Below are 19,068 nucleotides of genomic sequence, written 5' to 3' on the forward strand. Positions count from 1 at the left end.
GTAATCACCGGATGTTCTCTTAACCAATCATATAGCTCGATTGCAAAGACGTAAATAGGTTCGTTTATTTCCGGCTTTACACTTCCGGAAAACTCACCTTTCGTACCCATATTGTTCGAACTGAGCTCAAATCGCTCCCTGTACCACTCCCCCCTAGAAAAAAACTCAACGGATTTACATTAATCTCAAAATCGATTCGTGAGGCCTTAAATCCGGAATTCCGGATTAATCCGGAATTTTATCATCCCTGAAGTATAAGAGTATTCCAGGGGCAACAAGTATAAGAGTATTCCAGGGGCAACAAGTATAAGAGTATTCCAGGGGCAACAAGTATAAGAGTATTCCAGGGGCAACAAGTATGTGAGTATTCCAGGGGCAACAAGTATAAGAGTATTCCAGGGGCAACAAGTATGGGAGTATTTCCAGGGGCAACAAGTATGTGAGTATTCCAGGGGCAACAAGTATGTGAGTATTCCAGGGGCAACAAGTATGTGAGTATTCCAGGGGCAACAAGTATAAGAGTATTCCAGGGGCAACAAGCATGGGAGTATTTTCAGGGGCAACAAGTATGTGAGTATTCCAGGGGCAACAAGTATGTGAGTATTCCAGGGGCAACAAGTATGTGAGTATTCCAGGGGCAACAAGCATGGGAGTATTTCCAGGGGCAACAAGTATAGGAGTATTCCAGGGGCAACAAGTATAGGAGTATTCCAGGGGCAACAAGTATGTGAGTATTCCAGGGGCAACAAGTATGTGAGTATTCCTGGGGCAACAAGTATGTGAGTATTCCAGGGGCAACAAGTATAAGAGTATTCCAGGGGCAACAAGCATGGGAGTATTCCAGGGCAACAAGTATGGGAGTATTCCAGGGGCAACAAGTATGAGAGAATTCCAGGGGCAACAAGCATGGGAGTATTCCTGGGGCAACAAGTATGTGAGTATTCCAGGGGCAACAAGTATGTGAGTATTCCAGGGCAACAAGTATGGGAGTATTTCCAGGGGCAACAAGTATAGGAGTATTCCAGGGGCAACAAGTATGTGAGTATTCCAGGGGCAACAAGTATAGGAGTATTCCAGGGGCAACAAGTATGTGAGTATTCCTGGGGCAACAAGTATGTGAGTATTCCTGGGGCAACAAGTATGTGAGTATTCCAGGGGCAACAAGTATGTGAGTATTCCAGGGCAACAAGTATGGGAGTATTCCAGGGGCAACAAGTATGAGAGAATTCCAGGGGCAACAAGCATGGGAGTATTTTCAGGGGCAACAAGTATGTGAGTATTCCAGGGGCAACAAGTATGTGAGTATTCCAGGGGCAACAAGTATGTGAGTATTCCAGGGGCAACAAGTATGTGAGTATTCCAGGGGCAACAAGCATGGGAGTATTTTCAGGGGCAACAAGTATGTGAGTATTCCAGGGGCAACAAGTATGTGAGTATTCCAGGGGCAACCAGTATGTGAGTATTCCTGGGGCAACAAGTATGTGAGTATTCCAGGGGCAACAAGTATGAGAGTATTCCAGGGGCAACAAGCATGGGAGTATTTTCAGGGGCAACAAGTATGTGAGTATTCCAGGGGCAACAAGTATGTGAGTATTCCAGGGGCAACAAGTATGTGAGTATTCCTGGGGCAACAAGTATGTGAGTATTCCAGGGGCAACAAGTATGTGAGTATTCCAGGGGCAACAAGTATGTGAGTATTCCAGGGGCAACAAGTATGTGAGTATTCCAGGGGCAACAAGTATGAGAGTATTCCAGGGGCAACAAGTATGTGAGTATTCCAGGGCAACAAGTATGTGAGTATTCCAGGGGCAACAAGTATGTGAGTATTCCAGGGGCAACAAGTATGAGAGTATTCCAGGGGCAACAAGTATGAGAGTATTCCAGGGGCAACAAGCATGGGAGTATTCCAGGGGCAACAAGTATGAGAGTATTCCAGGGGCAACAAGTATGAGAGTATTCCAGGGGCAACAAGTATGTGAGTATTCCAGGGGCAACAAGTATGTGAGTATTCCAGGGGCAACAAGTATGAGAGTATTCCAGGGGCAACAAGCATGGGAGTATTCCAGGGGCAACAAGTATGAGAGTATTCCAGGGGCAACAAGTATGTGAGTATTCCAGGGGCAACAAGTATGTGAGTATTCCAGGGGCAACAAGTATGTGAGTATTCCAGGGGCAACAAGCATGGGAGTATTTTCAGGGGCAACAAGTATAAGAGTATTCCAGGGGCAACAAGTATGTGAGTATTCCAGGGGCAACAAGTATGAGAGTATTCCAGGGGCAACAAGTATGTGAGTATTCCAGGGCAACAAGCATGGGAGTATTTTCAGGGGCAACAAGTATGTGAGTATTCCAGGGGCAACAAGTATGTGAGTATTCCAGGGGCAACAAGTATGTGAGTATTCCAGGGGCAACAAGTATGTGAGTATTCCAGGGGCAACAAGTATGTGAGTATTCCAGGGGCAACAAGTATGTGAGTATTCCAGGGGCAACAAGTATGTGAGTATTCCAGGGGCAACAAGTATGTGAGTATTCCAGGGGCAACAAGTATGAGAGTATTCCAGGGGCAACAAGCATGGGAGTATTTTCAGGGGCAACATGTATGTGAGTATTCCAGGGGCAACAAGTATGTGAGTATTCCAGGGGCAACAAGTATGTGAGTATTCCAGGGGCAACAAGTATGTGAGTATTTCAGGGGCAACAAGTGTGTGAGTATTCCAGGGGCAACAAGTGTGTGAGTATTCCAGGGCAACAAGTATGGGAGTATTACAGGGGCAACAAGTATAGGAGTATTCCAGGGGCAACAAGTATGTGAGTATTCCAGGGGCAACAAGTATGTGAGTATTCCAGGGGCAACAAGTATGTGAGTATTCCAGGGGCAACAAGTGTGTGAGTATTCCAGGGGCAACAAGTGTGTGAGTATTCCAGGGCAACAAGTATGGGAGTATTACAGGGGCAACAAGTATAGGAGTATTACAGATACAGTATTGTTCTAGGTTCAACAAGTACATATACCCTATTTACAAAAGAAGCCTTTATTTTGAAAAGCATGTAATGATATCAAGTTTCATTTTGACTTCACACTTCAACTATGAATTGTTATGCCTCAAAACGAAAACAATGGACTTCACTTCCTTGTTGCAATTCTTGTAGTAATTTGAGGAAATACTGTATTTGCCAATTTTGGAACCATCTGGTGTCTAGTCCCTTTAACAAAACTCTGTTAAATTGAGTATCTGCCTGAGTTGTTCAGTGTTTGTTTATATCAGTAAAATAACTCAACAAAATTGAAAAAGAAATGTAGCCACCATAAAATATGTGGACTTGTTCCTTAAAGAGGAGAAGTCGAGGCAATAGTTGACAATGTGTGACAGAAAACATACCACAGTATAAGAATAAGAGCAAACAAGAGCAAACACCTGTCTGAAAAATATGTTAGAAAAGGACCATAATTAAACAATTAGGTGAAGCCAGGGCTCTGAACCTTGCTACACATGCACTGTTGTTATGATTTGTTTATCTTTATCCTCTCACACAAAGTTACTTTAAAAGGACTGTACACCAGATTGGCACCAAAAAAAGATTTTTTCTGTAAAGAATCTCAGGACAATTATTTAAAAAAATGTTTTACTCCTTGATATCATTATTGTAAAAAAAAAACCAAAATGTAAAAAAAAATCGAGTTGAAGACTGGGTTCGAACGAGGGTCGCCAAAATTACAATCCAGCGTTGTATCCACTGAGCTACAAAGGCTTACCCTAAACAGTCGGAATATTTAAGCTTTATACCTAATTTGGTCATATCACGTGATTACTTCGACTAGCCAATCACGCATAAGGAATGAATTCTATTAGGTAGACATATCTAGTAATCCTTTTTGATGGAAAAATACGAAAAAACTGCGAAAAATAAATAAATTGTAAACTATGTTGTACTAATTCAGATAGTAAGTTTCAATGCATTGTACACATCGATACCAAGTTTATGTCAGTTTTCAACATTTTTTAATTTTTTCGCTATTTCATCATACGGAGTACAGCCACTTTAAAGCTGCATTCTCACAAATTGACCATTTTGACAACTTTTGTTATTTTTTGTTGAATGAACCAAATTTGTGAGAGTGCAGCTTTAAATAAGGCCAGTGTTAAAGTTTTTGCATGTTGAGGCAAATGATGACATCAAAAGAAAGGCCATGAAATTAAAAAAAAAAAAAGATGACCTAAAATTTTGTAATTATCTTTTCCTGTGAATTTAACCTTTCAGGATGTGCCAAAATATTAGTCTCATTTCTGATGAGGCAAAAGGATGTCGAAATAGGAAGGAGTTCAAGAAAGTACAAACTGATGTCAGAGAGATGACAAATGAACTCAAGAATCTCAAGCAGGATAACAAAGAAAAGAACATCAAGTTTCTGGAGAAGGATGAAAAGAAAATGCTCACTGATATCAAATCCTTAAGGAAGAAAATTAATGATATGTTTGACACTGTAGAGAAGGGAATGATTCAAGAAATGGATTCAAAGTTGAAGGAACATGGTGATGCACTCCAAGAGGACAAATCTAGGTGCAAAACTCAGTATGACAAACTTGAAACCTACTTAAAGAACATGGAATCTGACCAGGATGAAACCAGTGCCTACATGGCCTATAAGAAATGCAAGGATGAAATGAAGGGAGCAGAAAACTTGCTGAAAGAAATGTCTGCCAATCCTGATGTGAAACTGACTTTCCAAGCTGATCCTGGAATTGAAGAGGTTATCTCCAGAACTCAGACATTTGGGAAAATATTTATTCAGAATGATATGATTCAAGTGCGAGACCTACGTCAATACAATGTTAAGATTAAAGAAGATAAAAATCCATGTTGTATAACTGGTATATGTGAGCTATCTGGAGGAGAGATCCTCATCGCAGATCAAAACAACTGCAAAGTAAAGCTGCTAAACTCCCAGTTCCACATGAAAGACACATGTCATCTCCCTCCTGGACCAAGAACTATCTGTCATATTGATGGCAACGAAGCTGCTGTACCACTAGGTAATAATGGTGTGTGCATTATCATAGTGGCAGGTTATACACTCAGTATATCCCGGAAAATAGAAATACCACATTATTGTCTCGGTATTTCTCACCACAATGGTACCCTCTATGTAGGATCTGAAACAGAAATTTACCAGTACAGGATGTCAGGTCAGCTTGTGAAAAAGATATTCGAAGACAACAGTGCCGAGACAACAGTGGACAGATTCACAGTCAGTAGAGATGGCTCCAAAATCTACATTCCTGCTTCATATCAATGTAAGCTTAACACCATTGACACAAAAGGGAACATTCTGTCAATGCTTCATTACCCTGACAAAGTTGGGCCTAGGTCAGTGTCTGTAAGTGACAGTGGACATTTGTTTGTCTGCTTTAAGGATTCCTACAACGTGACCCAGGTGGACAAGGAGGGCAAACAGCAAATTGGCATACTGGCCACACAAGCTGATGAATGTCAGCTTCCTTTTTCAACATGGTTCAAAAAAGGAGCACAAAAGCTGATTATTGGAGGACTGTCAAATAATGTGATTGATTTAGAGATCATATAATACTATGTACTTTTACAGCCGGCCATTTCCAAGAAGGACCAACTACTAAGTAGAAAAGGTGCATAAAAACATGGATGTTCTGTTTGGAATTAAGATTCCAACTGTAATCATGTTAACATCCAGGGATAATATCTATCCAAAGTAATGCAAGTCTGTGAAACGAAAGAATCTAATGAACTTAAATGTTAATGTATATTGAATTAGTGTTTGTCCAAGGCTTTTTTGCCCATAAATTGAAAGGCTATATAAAACAATCAAATCAGGAAGACTAGGGATCATATCATGAATGCATTCGCGAAAAATTCCCATTTGATTTGAAGAGATGGACAAATGGGTTAAGATGGTCCCTTCCAACCAAGAGTGTGATACAGAGATAGTGAAAATAGTGAAATCAGTAACTTGTTTTTCCTGCTTTATTGAATTATAATAATTGATATAGTTTTGTTGTTGTTTGTTTTCGAAGTCAGTTAGGCCTGTTTTTTTCGATAATACATTTTTAAATAACCAATCATAATGCTAGGCCTAGAATAAAGAATATTTGTAATACAATTTTATTAATAGGCTTGATCTGTACATGCATTTTGTTATATACATGCAAAAAAACCTTATGTAAATAGATGTCATTTATGTTTATGGGACATACCAACCACACGTTTTTGCAGATTTCACACATCGCCACGATTTTTCCTTACCGCAGACGTTATCATTATAATCTAAATTTCACTTTACCCCGCATTATAAGCATAACGCCCAATGTGTTGATTTGAATTAATTTTCGGCATTCCACTACCTAGAGTCAATGCTATACCCAGCGTGGCGAAGAGTACATTAACGATATCTAAGGTAGCTGTCAATTTTCTGGAGGTTATTGCTTTGTTCCAGTCCTATTAATATAATTATATTCAGTTTTTTTTAACTCATAACTTTACAAATTTTCTACAAATACCTTGGTTTATACTCAAAATGTAGTTTAATCCCTGAAAATTATGCTAAAATGCAATTGTGAAAGTTTTCAGTCGCTATTGTCACCTTATTTACACTAATCTAAATTGCAAATGCCCTCGTTTAACTTGTGTGAATGTGAATAAATACTATATTGAATAAATAGGCAAAGATAACTTTTTTTAATGAAAACTAAACTCAATTTTGTTACAAAAACATGCAATAATCTATGTTCTTCCAACAAAGTCATGTAAAAAACGAACAGAGCTACTGGTAGAAACACTTCATAAAGGCGTAAAAGCCCTTTAGCAGGTATATTTTAGTATCAATCAATATTACAGCGACCTAATTATCAAGTTTGGGGGATGAGATTGATACCCTAGCAATCAGGTGAAAGCCATTCTATCAGCACAGTATAATTTAGAATTTTCTGTTTGTACCAACGGTACCTGCCAAAAAACCTACAATTTGCGGTGAGCAGCTCCGTGGCAATATGCTGAAATATATTTTCAAGTGGAAAATTCTAATAATATATACATGAAATAATGAATCATGACTAAATGTAATCAAATGTGTACAAAACTGGCCCCAATTTCTTGAAACTTCTTAAGCTTAACATTTTCATAATGATTATTCCTACCTAAAGTGTAAAAACTGTTAAAGAAGTAAATATATTGCAAATTATTGAAAGACAAAAATAGTGAGCTTAGCTTAATCCTGTTATAAGGGACTTTAGAAGTTTTGAGAAATTGGGGCCAGGTGTGAGTTTTCAAGGATTAAAATGTTTGGTTTCAAGTGAGCCACTAATTCCTCATTTGTTGCTTCTTCAAGACATCCATACTGAGTTTTTAAAGAGATGGGTTAATTTCTATGATTCTACTGATAAAGAGATGGGTTAATTTCTATGATTCTACTGATAAGAAGATACATCTTGTACAATATATACCTTCAATTTTCATTATTTTTTTGTTTTTTAATATTACCTGTAACATTTTGCTACTAACAGTTTTGTTTAGTGACATTGTTTATTTTTAACATGGAGTAAATGTTTCATGAAATTGCTTGTTTCACATGGTATAATTTTATGAAATTGCCTGTTTCACATAATATATTTCTATTAACTGCCTGTTTCACCAAATATATTTCTATAGAAATGCCTGTTTCACATAGTATATTTTTATAGAATTGCCTGTTTCACACAGTTTAATTCTAATGCACATTTTCTATGGAACGTTTCACATAGTCTTTATCTAAGGAATTGCCAGTTTCACACAGTTAATTTCTATGATGCTGCCTGTTTCACATAGTATATTTCTATGGAGCTGCCTGTTTCACATAGTATATTTCTATGGAGCTGCCTGTTTCACATGTTTCACATAGTATTTTTCTATGGAACTGCCTGTTTCACATCTTCTAATAAACAATATAATTTATGTACAGAGCAATATATAATATATTTATGAAGTAATTTGAATATGCTTGGGTGTATATTTCATACATTTATTTGTTATCACCCATTATAGCAATCCTTTCTTTTTTTTTACAACAGCCACACTATGGACCTTTAAAAAGAATGGAAATGATTACTATGTAGAAGATAATCAAGACTACATTGTACGACCATTAAACTGAAGTCTTTAAATTATACACATATTTTTAGCAGACTTGAATTATACATGTTTATTAAGTTCTCATTGTATATACAGGTTATGTTATCACTAATCAATGTACTATTTTGTGGTGGTTTTTAATACATGTTTGTTTTTATGGTCTGATTTGCTACCAATCATCCGTCTGATTTGCTACCAATCATCTGTCTGATTTGCTACCAATCATCCGTCTGTATTGCTACCAATCATCCGTCTGAATCGCTACTAATCATCCGTCTGAATTGCTACCAATCACCCATCTGATTTGCTACCAATCATCTGTCTGATTTGATACCATTTGTCTGATTACTGTTGATTACTTTGAACTCATCGACATTCTATTATCGAGATTTTAAATTATTTTCATCAGGTTTTCAATGTAAAATACTTTTATGATCAGTGAGAAAATTGAGAATTGAATATTTAATCAGGTATTCTTAGCCATAATGGTTTGAGAAATATCTTGAACATTGAGAAAATTAAACAATCTACATTGTCTGTTGCTATTTAAAGACAGAAATATTTTCATCGATTATTAGAGAGATTATGTATAAGAGGGTAAATGAGTTTTGTCAAAAATTCAAAACATTTTCATATTTTGATTTTATATTTACTTTCAGCTAATAAATGTAACTAAAAAGTTATTTTATTTCTTTGAGTCCCTGAATTCCTAGCTATTGTATCTGTTTTCCAGGTACAGTGTATCAACTCCCGCAAACGTGTCAAATAGGAAAACTAGCACCTACATGTAAAAATGGAAAATTACTAATATTCTAGCTTATGCTGTCTGGTTGTGATCAAGGAACTTACACTCTTAAACATATCAAATGAGGTACATGTAGCTTACTACCAATCTAAGTGAGAAAGAGTTTAAGTCTGTATAAAGAGCTAGCTAATCAACAACTCTTAACCAGTAGACATTCTCTGTCCTGACATAATTGTCGGAAGTTTGTACTCGTCTGATTGTAGACAGGAATAACAGTAACTCCCAATACGATAATATGAATTGGTAAAGAAGGGAAGCCAGCCTAATAATGTTGTAATGATTAAGTTTATTTACTCTGTCTGATGTATTTGGCCGAGTTTCAACAGTAACTGTTGTACTCGTCAATTTGGAAAGAAGGGAAAGCCAGCCAACTGATGATCAAGTTGACTTACTCTGTCTGATGTATTTATCTCTGAGTTCCAGCAGTTGTACCCGTCCAGTTGTGTTCCAGGCACCAACTCCCTCAAACATGCTCACCGACACTGCAAAACAGAAAATTAGGTTCAAGGGAGGTGGAATGGTAACTACATTTTAACAATCACAACTATATGCATATTTTTAGATAATTTCTTGGACTACCGTATAAATAGTCTTTCTATCAAGTATTTTTCAACATTTGAATGAAGAGTTTCCAAAACTATTATACCTAGTTCTGTTAAAAAATAAACACGTATTCATCTGAAGGTCATAATTTCTTATACATATCATCACACAAGAGCGCCGTAGAGCTGTTTTAAGTAAAAAAAAAAGGGGGGCATAACCGATCAATTATTTTAGCAAGAGTTATGTGCCTTATTATACATGTGCCTATTGACAACTTGTGAACCAAGTTTTATTTCAAAATGGCATAGGTAACAGTTTTTGCCTGCTACGATGACAACAACACCAAAAGTATAAAAAACTTTTAAGTTCTTTTCATAAAAAAACCCCAACCAGCTAATAAGGCCTAAAAAAAAAATTGTTTGGTTAGGGTTACATCCTTAAAAAAAATTGGTAGGGTAGGTAGGCTTTTTATTTTTTTTTTATTTATTTTTTTTATTAGGTTTTATATAAGAATATAATTTTCATCATTGGAGAATGGTGTTAAAGCTATCTACTGTACAAGCATTTAAGGTTTAAACTTAATATTAAAAAGCAATTAAAAAAAAAAACGAATTTTTTTTTCATTTTTTTTTTAGTTTTTCATTTTTTTTCCAAACTGACTATAAAAACGGTAGGGTAGGCGCCTATTCCGTAGGTAGGGTCGGGTAACCCGAACCAAATGTATTTTTTTTTTTTTTTAGGCCTAAGACTTGTTCCAAATAGAAATAAAATACTTTCAAATTTTGTTTGTTTATAAACATTCCATTACCTGTCTTCACATCAGAAGCTGAAGCCACAGTAGTAGCAGGGCTTGAGCTACGGGGCTTATCAGGTCTCCTAGCCCCACCCTCTGGCCTTGACCCCGCATCCTGACCACCCGAGAACCGACCAATGTCAGACGTTCCCGCCATACCCTCCAGCTCCTCTTGTACATTTTCTCCCTGTTGCCATTTTGGTCCACGTTTTGGTATAGGGGCTGCACCTTCTGGAATCAGATATTCATGGCAAACATTTTAAGAAAGTGGCAAACAATTATAGCAACTTTCTTCCTTGTTGCAATTTTTGTCCATGTTTTGGTATCTAGGGACTGTACCTGTTGAAATCATATATGATAGCAAACTTTTTTTAAATGTTGCAGAAACATCTTCATTTACTTCTTATTGCCACTTTGGTCTTCAACTTGGTACAGGCACAGGTATTGTTCCTTCTAAAATGAAAGTTACTACGCTTGACTCATTGACATACAAAATTTAAGAGAGGTACATTTGTACTGAACAATGAACCATGAATTCAATATTTTCAGATAAACTTTAGACTTACATAGAATATCTCTTTGAGCTTGGAACACTGGAAAAAATCTTCATCCATTACATGTAATCATAAAGTAAAATATATATCTCAGATCAGCAACACATACAATTTCAAAATGTCTGCTAAGGACGTGAGCAGAAAACAATACCCCTAAGTTCAAATGCCAATGCCCATCTGGTGTTTTTTCAGTCAAACAAAGGGCCATTCTCAACAATGACTTACTAAAGCTAGATGCTATGTGCCTTGCAATGCATGTGTATATCATACATAATGTACCTGGCAACATGTATACCAAGTTTTATTTGAATATCTTGAACTGTTTTTTTGCTTATGGCCAAGGTTTAAAGATACTTAATCATAATTTTAGACCAAAAATTACTTTTCAGAGTTATGCATCTGAAACTTATTTTATCATTTCTCTACTCTATGATATCAAAATTGCAGAAAAAAACAACAATTATAGTATAAACAAGAGCTGTCACAGAGACAGTACGCTCGACTTTTCTGCCGCTTTTCGGTGTATGGATTGAAAAGTTTTGGCGAAACACTGTTATGGATCGCTGTTTAATTAGATTTTAATGCTATACATGACGCTGAGATATTTACATAAATTGAATGGAAATTTTTTGAGGTGGTACGCAAACTTTAACATAAATTCTAAGTTGAAAAAGGGGCATAATTTTGTCAAAATGCTTGACAGAGTTACCTCCTCCTGTGTACAGGTTGGGGGCATGATGGTGAACATTGGTGCAAAGTTTCAAAGCCAGATGTCAATGGTCTTTGAAAATATTTGAGGTGGTACGCAAACTTTAACGTAAATTCTAAGTTGAAAAAAGGGGCATAATTTTGTCAAAATGCTTATAAGAGTTTCCTCCTCCTGTGTACAGGGTGGGGGCATGATGGTGAGCAATTGTGCAAAGTTTCAAAGCCATATGTCAATGGACTTTGAAAATATTTGAGGTTGTATGCAAACTTTAACATAAGTGGTTACGCTGACGCTTGGGTGAGTAGGATAGCTCTCCTTATGCATTAACCACAAGGCCACCAAACTTCGACAAAAGTGGTCAATATTTTGACCTCTAAAGAATGCTGTTATTAAGTGATTATTGGTGTTGTTAAAGCTAATGAAAATTGTGGTCTTCAAAGACGATTTTTGAGTATATATCAACATTTGCTGAAGGGCTTTGAGTACATTAGTTTGAAAACTCCTAATGGTTTGCCACTCTTTATTTTGTCATTCAAAAACAGTGCACTTTACAAAAACATGAACGAGTTCTATGACAAACCAAGGCTATGACAATCCCTGCAAAAACAGACAAGCTAAAATGTCACATTAATGTCAGTGATATAAATATTTGTCAATTTTTGCTATGAAAAGGACAAGTAAAATGTATCAGGTCAAAGACTAGGGTTTTAGCCAGGTTTGCTGCGGAAAAGCGACAGGATGTAAAGGGAGAATGGGCGCATTATTTCGGGACGATGAAAAACTTGAACATTATCAATTTGACACAAATTGTTAGAAAATGTGCCTAATTGAAGTAATTTTAAGTTTCTACAGTCAAATATGTTTGTATGAATTTATAATCATAAGTTTTAATCAAACAAAAAAAAATATTTGATTATCCTTAGCATTTAGTTCTATGAAAGCAGGAGGGATAACATGCTGGTTGCCATGGGGGTAGAAGGGTGCCACCAAAAAAGGACAATGTGAAACACCCTTCTAAATATGTTAATGGTAAAGTATGTAAAAAAATCTCAAAATATTGACAAGACAAAAATTAAAACCCATATGCCTCACACCCTCACCTTCACTCCGTCTTTTCCTCCCTGTCCGATCTTCACTATCAGATACACGAGGGCTCCTTTCATAGTTACTCCAGAATATTGTCAATGGTGGGACGCCCCTTCCCAGTATACGACCCTTACGCTTAGCCTCTGATGCTGCATCCTGTAAAGTGGGTAAAATGGTTTAATTAGTTTTAATTTTTCTTTTCATTCCTCATTAAAGGGGATGTGTTGTTACTCCATAATATTAATTGTTATAACTGTTACAAAATATGGGCCTTATGCTTGACCTCTATGCGTTCAGTAAACATGTTTTCGGCAAACATTTGCTGTTTGGTTTCCCGCTTGCAGAGTATGCGCTGCGTTGCAACAGGGATACAAAACAAAACGTTGCTAGCGTTTTGTAAACACTCGCCTTACTGAACGCACTGCAGTCTTAATGTCTTTATCATTTCTCATGAAGGGGATGTGAACTTACTCCAGAATGTTTACATAATAATGGTTATACGCCCCCACTGCCCTCCACCAAATATATGGCCCTTTAATACACTTGACATATGATGCAGCCACTGGATTTAACACATTAAGTTTTATTTTACATTAGACTTTAAACTTTTATCATTTCTCAGTAAAGGTCTCTATTGCTTATATGGTAGTCTTTCTAGAATAGTGTCAATAGTGACATTCCTGCCCAAAATCTGAATACAGCTTGAAGACGAACCAACTATTTCATCAATGTACGATGATTAAAGGAGTTTATTGATCAATTATCGTACTTATTAAAAATTTGTTAATTCATAATATATTTTGAATTAAACTTATCCATAATAACAAACAATAATTACAAATATATTAATTGCTAATTAGCTAATTGCTAATTTGTCTGTCCTCATAATCAGCAGTGGCAACGGAAATAAATGGAGATCACGGACTATGGCTGATCAAAGAATTGACTGTCGGAATATCCCTATACTTGCAGAGCATGCTAAGGATTGTGGGTAAATTATTATTTCTCATTGTAATGAAAAATTGTCAGCTTCAGTGTTAGATTGCAATATACTTCACCTCATGAACATCAAAGGTGAATATTTCACTCTTGGGCAATATATTATGGTCTTACACTTATTCAGACAATTATCCTTCATGTAACAAACTGTGATACTTTTTTTACCCAGACAGTATCTTTTAATTGAAACACTAAAAGGAATCAACTTACATGTGTCTTAAAATGCACAATGGCCTGTAGTTTTGATGGGTTAGGAAAGACATGAAGAACTTCCCCAAACTTTTTGAAGTGAGTCTTGATAGTTACACGAGAGTTGAACTTGGGGGGAACATTCCTACACACTATGGCGGTTCTTGTGCTTGTGTCTTCAGATATCTGTCTCCTCATTGGTGTTTTCGATCCTGGGGAGGCACCTTTTCCATCTGTTTGAAAGTATCGGTAAATTTTATTTTCTACCACTTCAGCAGAGCCATGGAACGTTACAACACACATGCATGTTTATATTAACATAAAAATTATATAATCATAACATAACATAACATAGTATATAATTGTAGATGAAGGACTTCGGCCCAAAAGGCAATATGACATACCCCCGTATGATTTATTTTTTTAGTGAAGTGCGAAATTAATAATACATAGTAAGCACATTTCAATAATCGTAAAATGGCATTAGTATTCATATAATGTACTGTTCAGACAGTAATAATTCCTTAATTTAAATGATTCAAATGTCTAATTGGGAATATTGCATAATAAAATCATGTCAATGTCTTTCTCTGCAGGCATAATTCTGTAGAATTGTTTCGTTGACTCAAGGATTGTTCATTAAGTTTTGTAGCTAAGAAAGTCTCACAATTACAATGGACAAATCATGAAAAATTAAATTGCTCCTTGACCATCGTCTATATGTATATAATCTTTTAGACAGTACATTGTATTAACAAAACCTTAAGTCTCTGTCAGTTTTTTAAACTTAGGGACTAGACACCAAATGGTCCAAAAATTGGCAAATACAGTATTTCCTAAAAGTAAGCCTAGAATTGCCAATGCAAGCCAGTAGGAGGCGGATAATACATCACTTAACATGGTTAAAATAATAAAAAATAATGATGGTTTAAATAATACATGCAACAATCATGTTGCTGTCTAATCTGTGTTTCCACGTTTAAAATATCATATCTGCTTATGAGTACAGATAAAAGAAACAAAGCTACATAAAAACTTACTCGGATTTACTTGATCTGGTAGACAACCCTAGGATATTTTGAATTAGAAAAAAGCTTAAACACTGCAAACGATGCATGTGTCATAAGCAATGTTATACATCAGTAAGTAAGATTCCTTGAGCTGTACACAATAAGTCAACTTTATGTAAGTTTATGAAAATTTTCTTTTTTCATGCACTTGATTTTACTGGTGTCTAGTACTTTTAATGTCCACCCTTTTCTCCTTCATGGATATGACCTGCCGTTTAGAAATTTGCGAACGATCTTTATGCACAAAATGCAAATTTCATGAGGGGTATCATCATAATCTGAAATACTGTTTTCTGCTAGAGCATTTCCAAAATGTTCAAATTCTGGCAGGCTATTGTTTCAGTTAGAAGTTTATCCTCAATAATTTATACAAACCTATAGATGGCTGTCTTAGTCTTTGAATTTTGGCACCTGCACCTGATGTGCTCGACTCTGAAAATAAAATTGTCTGATGAACGTAATATCCCTTTCATAACTTTCTTTAGTGTAAGTCTAAACCAAGACAAGCTTGTACTGTTTCATTGTGGTGAAGAAGTTTAAAAGTAAAAAGTCTACATACATGTAGATGCACAAAAGAAACATATAAATTCAAATTCATCACAATGTTTGATTTTAATGATCAAAACAAGAAAAGCATATGATTTGTGTACAGATGAAAAAAATATTAGCCTTACTAATTGGGGTTTTCAATTATGTGCAAAAGTGCCAAAATATCGCTAATATTTTATATACAGTAAAAGAAGATAAACATAATAATACATCAAAATGAATATGTTTCTTCTGTGCATCCATCAAGACTTAGTACATTGTACCTCTAAAATTTCTTCACCACAATGAAACCGTGGTTTAGATGTCTGTATCTAACCCAAGAGGGCCTAGGTTTAATCCCCAGCTTTGGGTTCTATGGGGTATTCTGGTTTCTATTAGCAATGGGCCCAGTTCCTTAAACAAACTGGTTGTATAAATTGACTAAGCAAGAAATTTCAGCAAACTGATCGGTTGTTATCAACACAGCCTAATCCAATTATAGGCTTTCAAGCGGGGAGAACTATTTTCAAGCCTTAAATAGTTTGCGAAACCTGAGCCACTGGTCATAGGACATCAATTGTCAGAAAGCAAACCTATATACAATGTACATGTAAGCACAATAGATGTCATTCACAATTGAAAAAAAAAATTGTTGCAAAGCATACTACAAGTGTTAGATTTGGGCTAGATTATCTAAAAGTCAAACTTCACTCACTGACAGAGCTTAAAGAGGTACTGACGAAATGGTAAATGTATGGGCTTTTCCAAGATTATTACCTAATGTTCCAGTTTTCCCAAACAATCCCCTGGAAGCTCCAGGCCTTGCCTCCTCTTCATCCCTCTCTGAAGCCTGTCCATAAAGAAATAAAGACAATGAATTCTTGTTCAACCATACCAGTAATAGCTTTTAATTAATAATCAACTATTGTCACATCATAGGTAGAAAATTCTTGGCCAAAATAAAATATCTCTTTTCAGTTCACTCCCCTTGGAGCGAAAAGGAATTTTTTCCCAATCAAGTCTGCCTACTTTCGGGCCAATTCCAAAATGATTTATCGAATGAATTAAAACTACCGTAAACCATTATGGTTTATATATTATTCATTTTTTACTTTCATAAATGTATGTACAGTTAAATACATGAATGTTAGTATATGTAACACTCCAGAATTAAAGCTCTAGAAGAGAACTCAATGCAGACCCGTGTGCCTTAGCATTCCATTATTTTATGATTTATAAAAGAAGCCATTTCGTAAATACCACTGTGGAATTACTACAATTGTGAATTCAAATTTGCTTAGAAATGAAAAAATAGACCAAAAAATGTGATATTATTTGTTTCTGTGTTTTACCAATTCTTCCATGCAAAATGGTCTGATGTCCATTTAAAAAAAATAAAAATAAAATAAACATACAAAATGGGAACCTCAGACATCTGTTGTGTATGGAAGAATTTCAGTTTCCTTTTGGAAAAAGTACTTTAATAAGCATTTGAGGTTTTAGCCTGAACTGGTCAGAAAAAACAATGCAGTTTCTCAATGTACATGTACATAAACTATAAAATTATACTTTTTGGCCTTTTTTCTACCCCTACTTACAGATTCATTATAATCTCGTTCTTCATGATGCTTCGACCCAACCTTTACATCTGTAAAAACAATAGGAGAACTCACGGTTAATAAGAGAACATTGAATATGCACACTATCACAAGAAAAACAGCATACATGTAACTTTGTTTTAAAGTCACCTGTAATGAATTAATATTCTAAATAACTTAAAAAAATAAATCATTACTGGCACCTTTAATTTTGAACATTAGCATGGAAACTGGTACACATAAAAAAATGATTGTACCTTTAATATTAGCATTGACATGACAGAAATTATTTACCATTACTTGCTTTTCCAAACAGTCCCTGTCTTTCTGCACTTGACTGACTCTGACCTTGAGCGCCAAATCCAGAGCTTTTTCCAAAAACATTTCCTCCCTTATTTTTGGAACCAGTGAATACACCAACAGGCTGTTCATCTTTCTTTCCTTCTACTCTTTGACCAGTTTCTTCCTCTTGAAATGTTCCAAAGCTCCTTGTTGATTCACCAATCACCTTTCTCTTGCCGAACAATATACGAGACGAATTGGTATCCTTTGCATCATTTGTCCCTTTACCAAATAAACCTGTATCAGACTTTGAAGCAAATGGGTTGTTTTGTTCTTGCTTTGAAAAACCAGCACTCGATGCCTGTGATGTAACTGCCGTGTCAGATTTTGATCCACCGAACAAAGAACTGGATGGATTAGCATTGCCACCAAAAGGACCAGATTTACCATGGGAAGATGCAGGTTTACCAAACATTCCAGTAGATGCATTAGAAGCAGATGAAAGACTTGTTTCTTGTTCTGAGCTTTTATTTTCTCTTGTTCCACTGCTGAATGGATTATTTGATGAGGTTACCGAGCTTGATTGTGAAGGAGTTCCACCAAAAACCGCACTTACCCTAACTGGCTTGCTGAACAGATTTTGCTGAAATACATTTGAAGCGCCTGAAGAAAAAGAGACTCCATCATTGGATGAACCTGCTGCTGTTGAAAATGGATGACTTAATAAGTTTGATGCAGAGCTTAAAGAGGTCTGACCAAATGCATTGGAAGCACTTGAACCTTCTGACGGTGGTGCCGATTCTAAGTTGCTACCGTTGCTTACATTTCTGGCAAACATGTTTGATCCTGAGCTCTGTCTTAGTGCTGAGATTGCATTCCTTTCATTGCCTCCAAAAACATTAGTTGATGCTGTTGTTGCAGCAAAATTTCCTCCAAATGTATTTGATCCACCAACAGGATCTTGACCAAAGGGGTTTGATTGTGTTGTCATTCCAATCGATCCAAAAGTGCTTGAACTTGAAGGTGTCCTCCCAAACATGTTTGTAGTTGTCTGACCTAAAACGCTTGCACTTGAAGGCATCTGACTCAAGCTTGTATTTGACTGTGTTACATTGGTTGATGAAGCCGCCTGACCAAACATGCTAGAACTGCTTGAAGACTGACCCAGACTAGGGTTTGAAATCTGCCCAAAAACATTTGTGCTTGAAGTTTGCCCATACACAGTTGACGATGTAGTCTGACCTAGACTAGAACTTGATGCTATCTGACCAAATGTGCTTGATGGAGCTGCGAACGATCCCACTTGCTGCTGTTGTCCAAATACTGGAGAGGAAACAGTCCCAAACACATTTTGGTTGTTTGACGAACTGGAACCAAATGGGTTCGACATGGTTCAACTTGAAACTGAAAAACGATTTTTGAACACTTTGGCATAAAGTATAAGTATGCAAAACAAATAAAAGAATGACAACCCTTGTACTCAATAGAAGAACAATGTAGTCATTCTAAAATGCCGTCCAGGCTTTTATTTTAATGATGTTTAACCGACTAATGCGTCCGAAAAGTATTTATCCGAATTTCACTAACATAATACTCTAGAGATGTGTAGATTTACTTTCAATCAGACTATGTCAGGCCTTAAAATTTAAAAGATCAAAACATATGGTTACTGATTCAAACCTTACCGTTTGATCTAATATTTTTGTTCAATCTTTTTTTCATTTCTTTTTCCAAACCGAAAATAAAATTTGCTTTATGTAAAAACAGCAATATCGG

At 36.1% G+C, this 19,068-nt stretch overlaps 1 protein-coding gene across 1 annotated transcript in view; it reads right to left on the bottom strand.

The window, feature by feature from the left end:
• Positions 1-19,068, bottom strand: part of LOC128217426 (germinal-center associated nuclear protein-like) — a 46,824-nt gene extending 27,756 nt beyond the window's left edge. The window contains exons 1-9 of the mRNA XM_052924573.1: positions 18,978-19,068; positions 17,305-18,696; positions 17,011-17,060; positions 16,190-16,262; positions 15,260-15,316; positions 13,836-14,047; positions 12,641-12,782; positions 10,293-10,508; positions 9,334-9,423 (exon numbers count right to left, since the gene is read on the bottom strand). Of these exons, the coding sequence (XP_052780533.1) occupies positions 9,334-9,423; positions 10,293-10,508; positions 12,641-12,782; positions 13,836-14,047; positions 15,260-15,316; positions 16,190-16,262; positions 17,011-17,060; positions 17,305-18,682 (2,218 nt within the window). The 5' untranslated portion in view covers positions 18,683-18,696; positions 18,978-19,068. The remainder of the gene's footprint in view (positions 1-9,333; positions 9,424-10,292; positions 10,509-12,640; positions 12,783-13,835; positions 14,048-15,259; positions 15,317-16,189; positions 16,263-17,010; positions 17,061-17,304; positions 18,697-18,977) is intronic.

The sequence above is a fragment of the Mya arenaria genome, chromosome 14 (genome assembly GCF_026914265.1).
Source record: "Mya arenaria isolate MELC-2E11 chromosome 14, ASM2691426v1".
Taxonomy (NCBI): Eukaryota; Metazoa; Mollusca; class Bivalvia; order Myida; family Myidae; genus Mya; species Mya arenaria.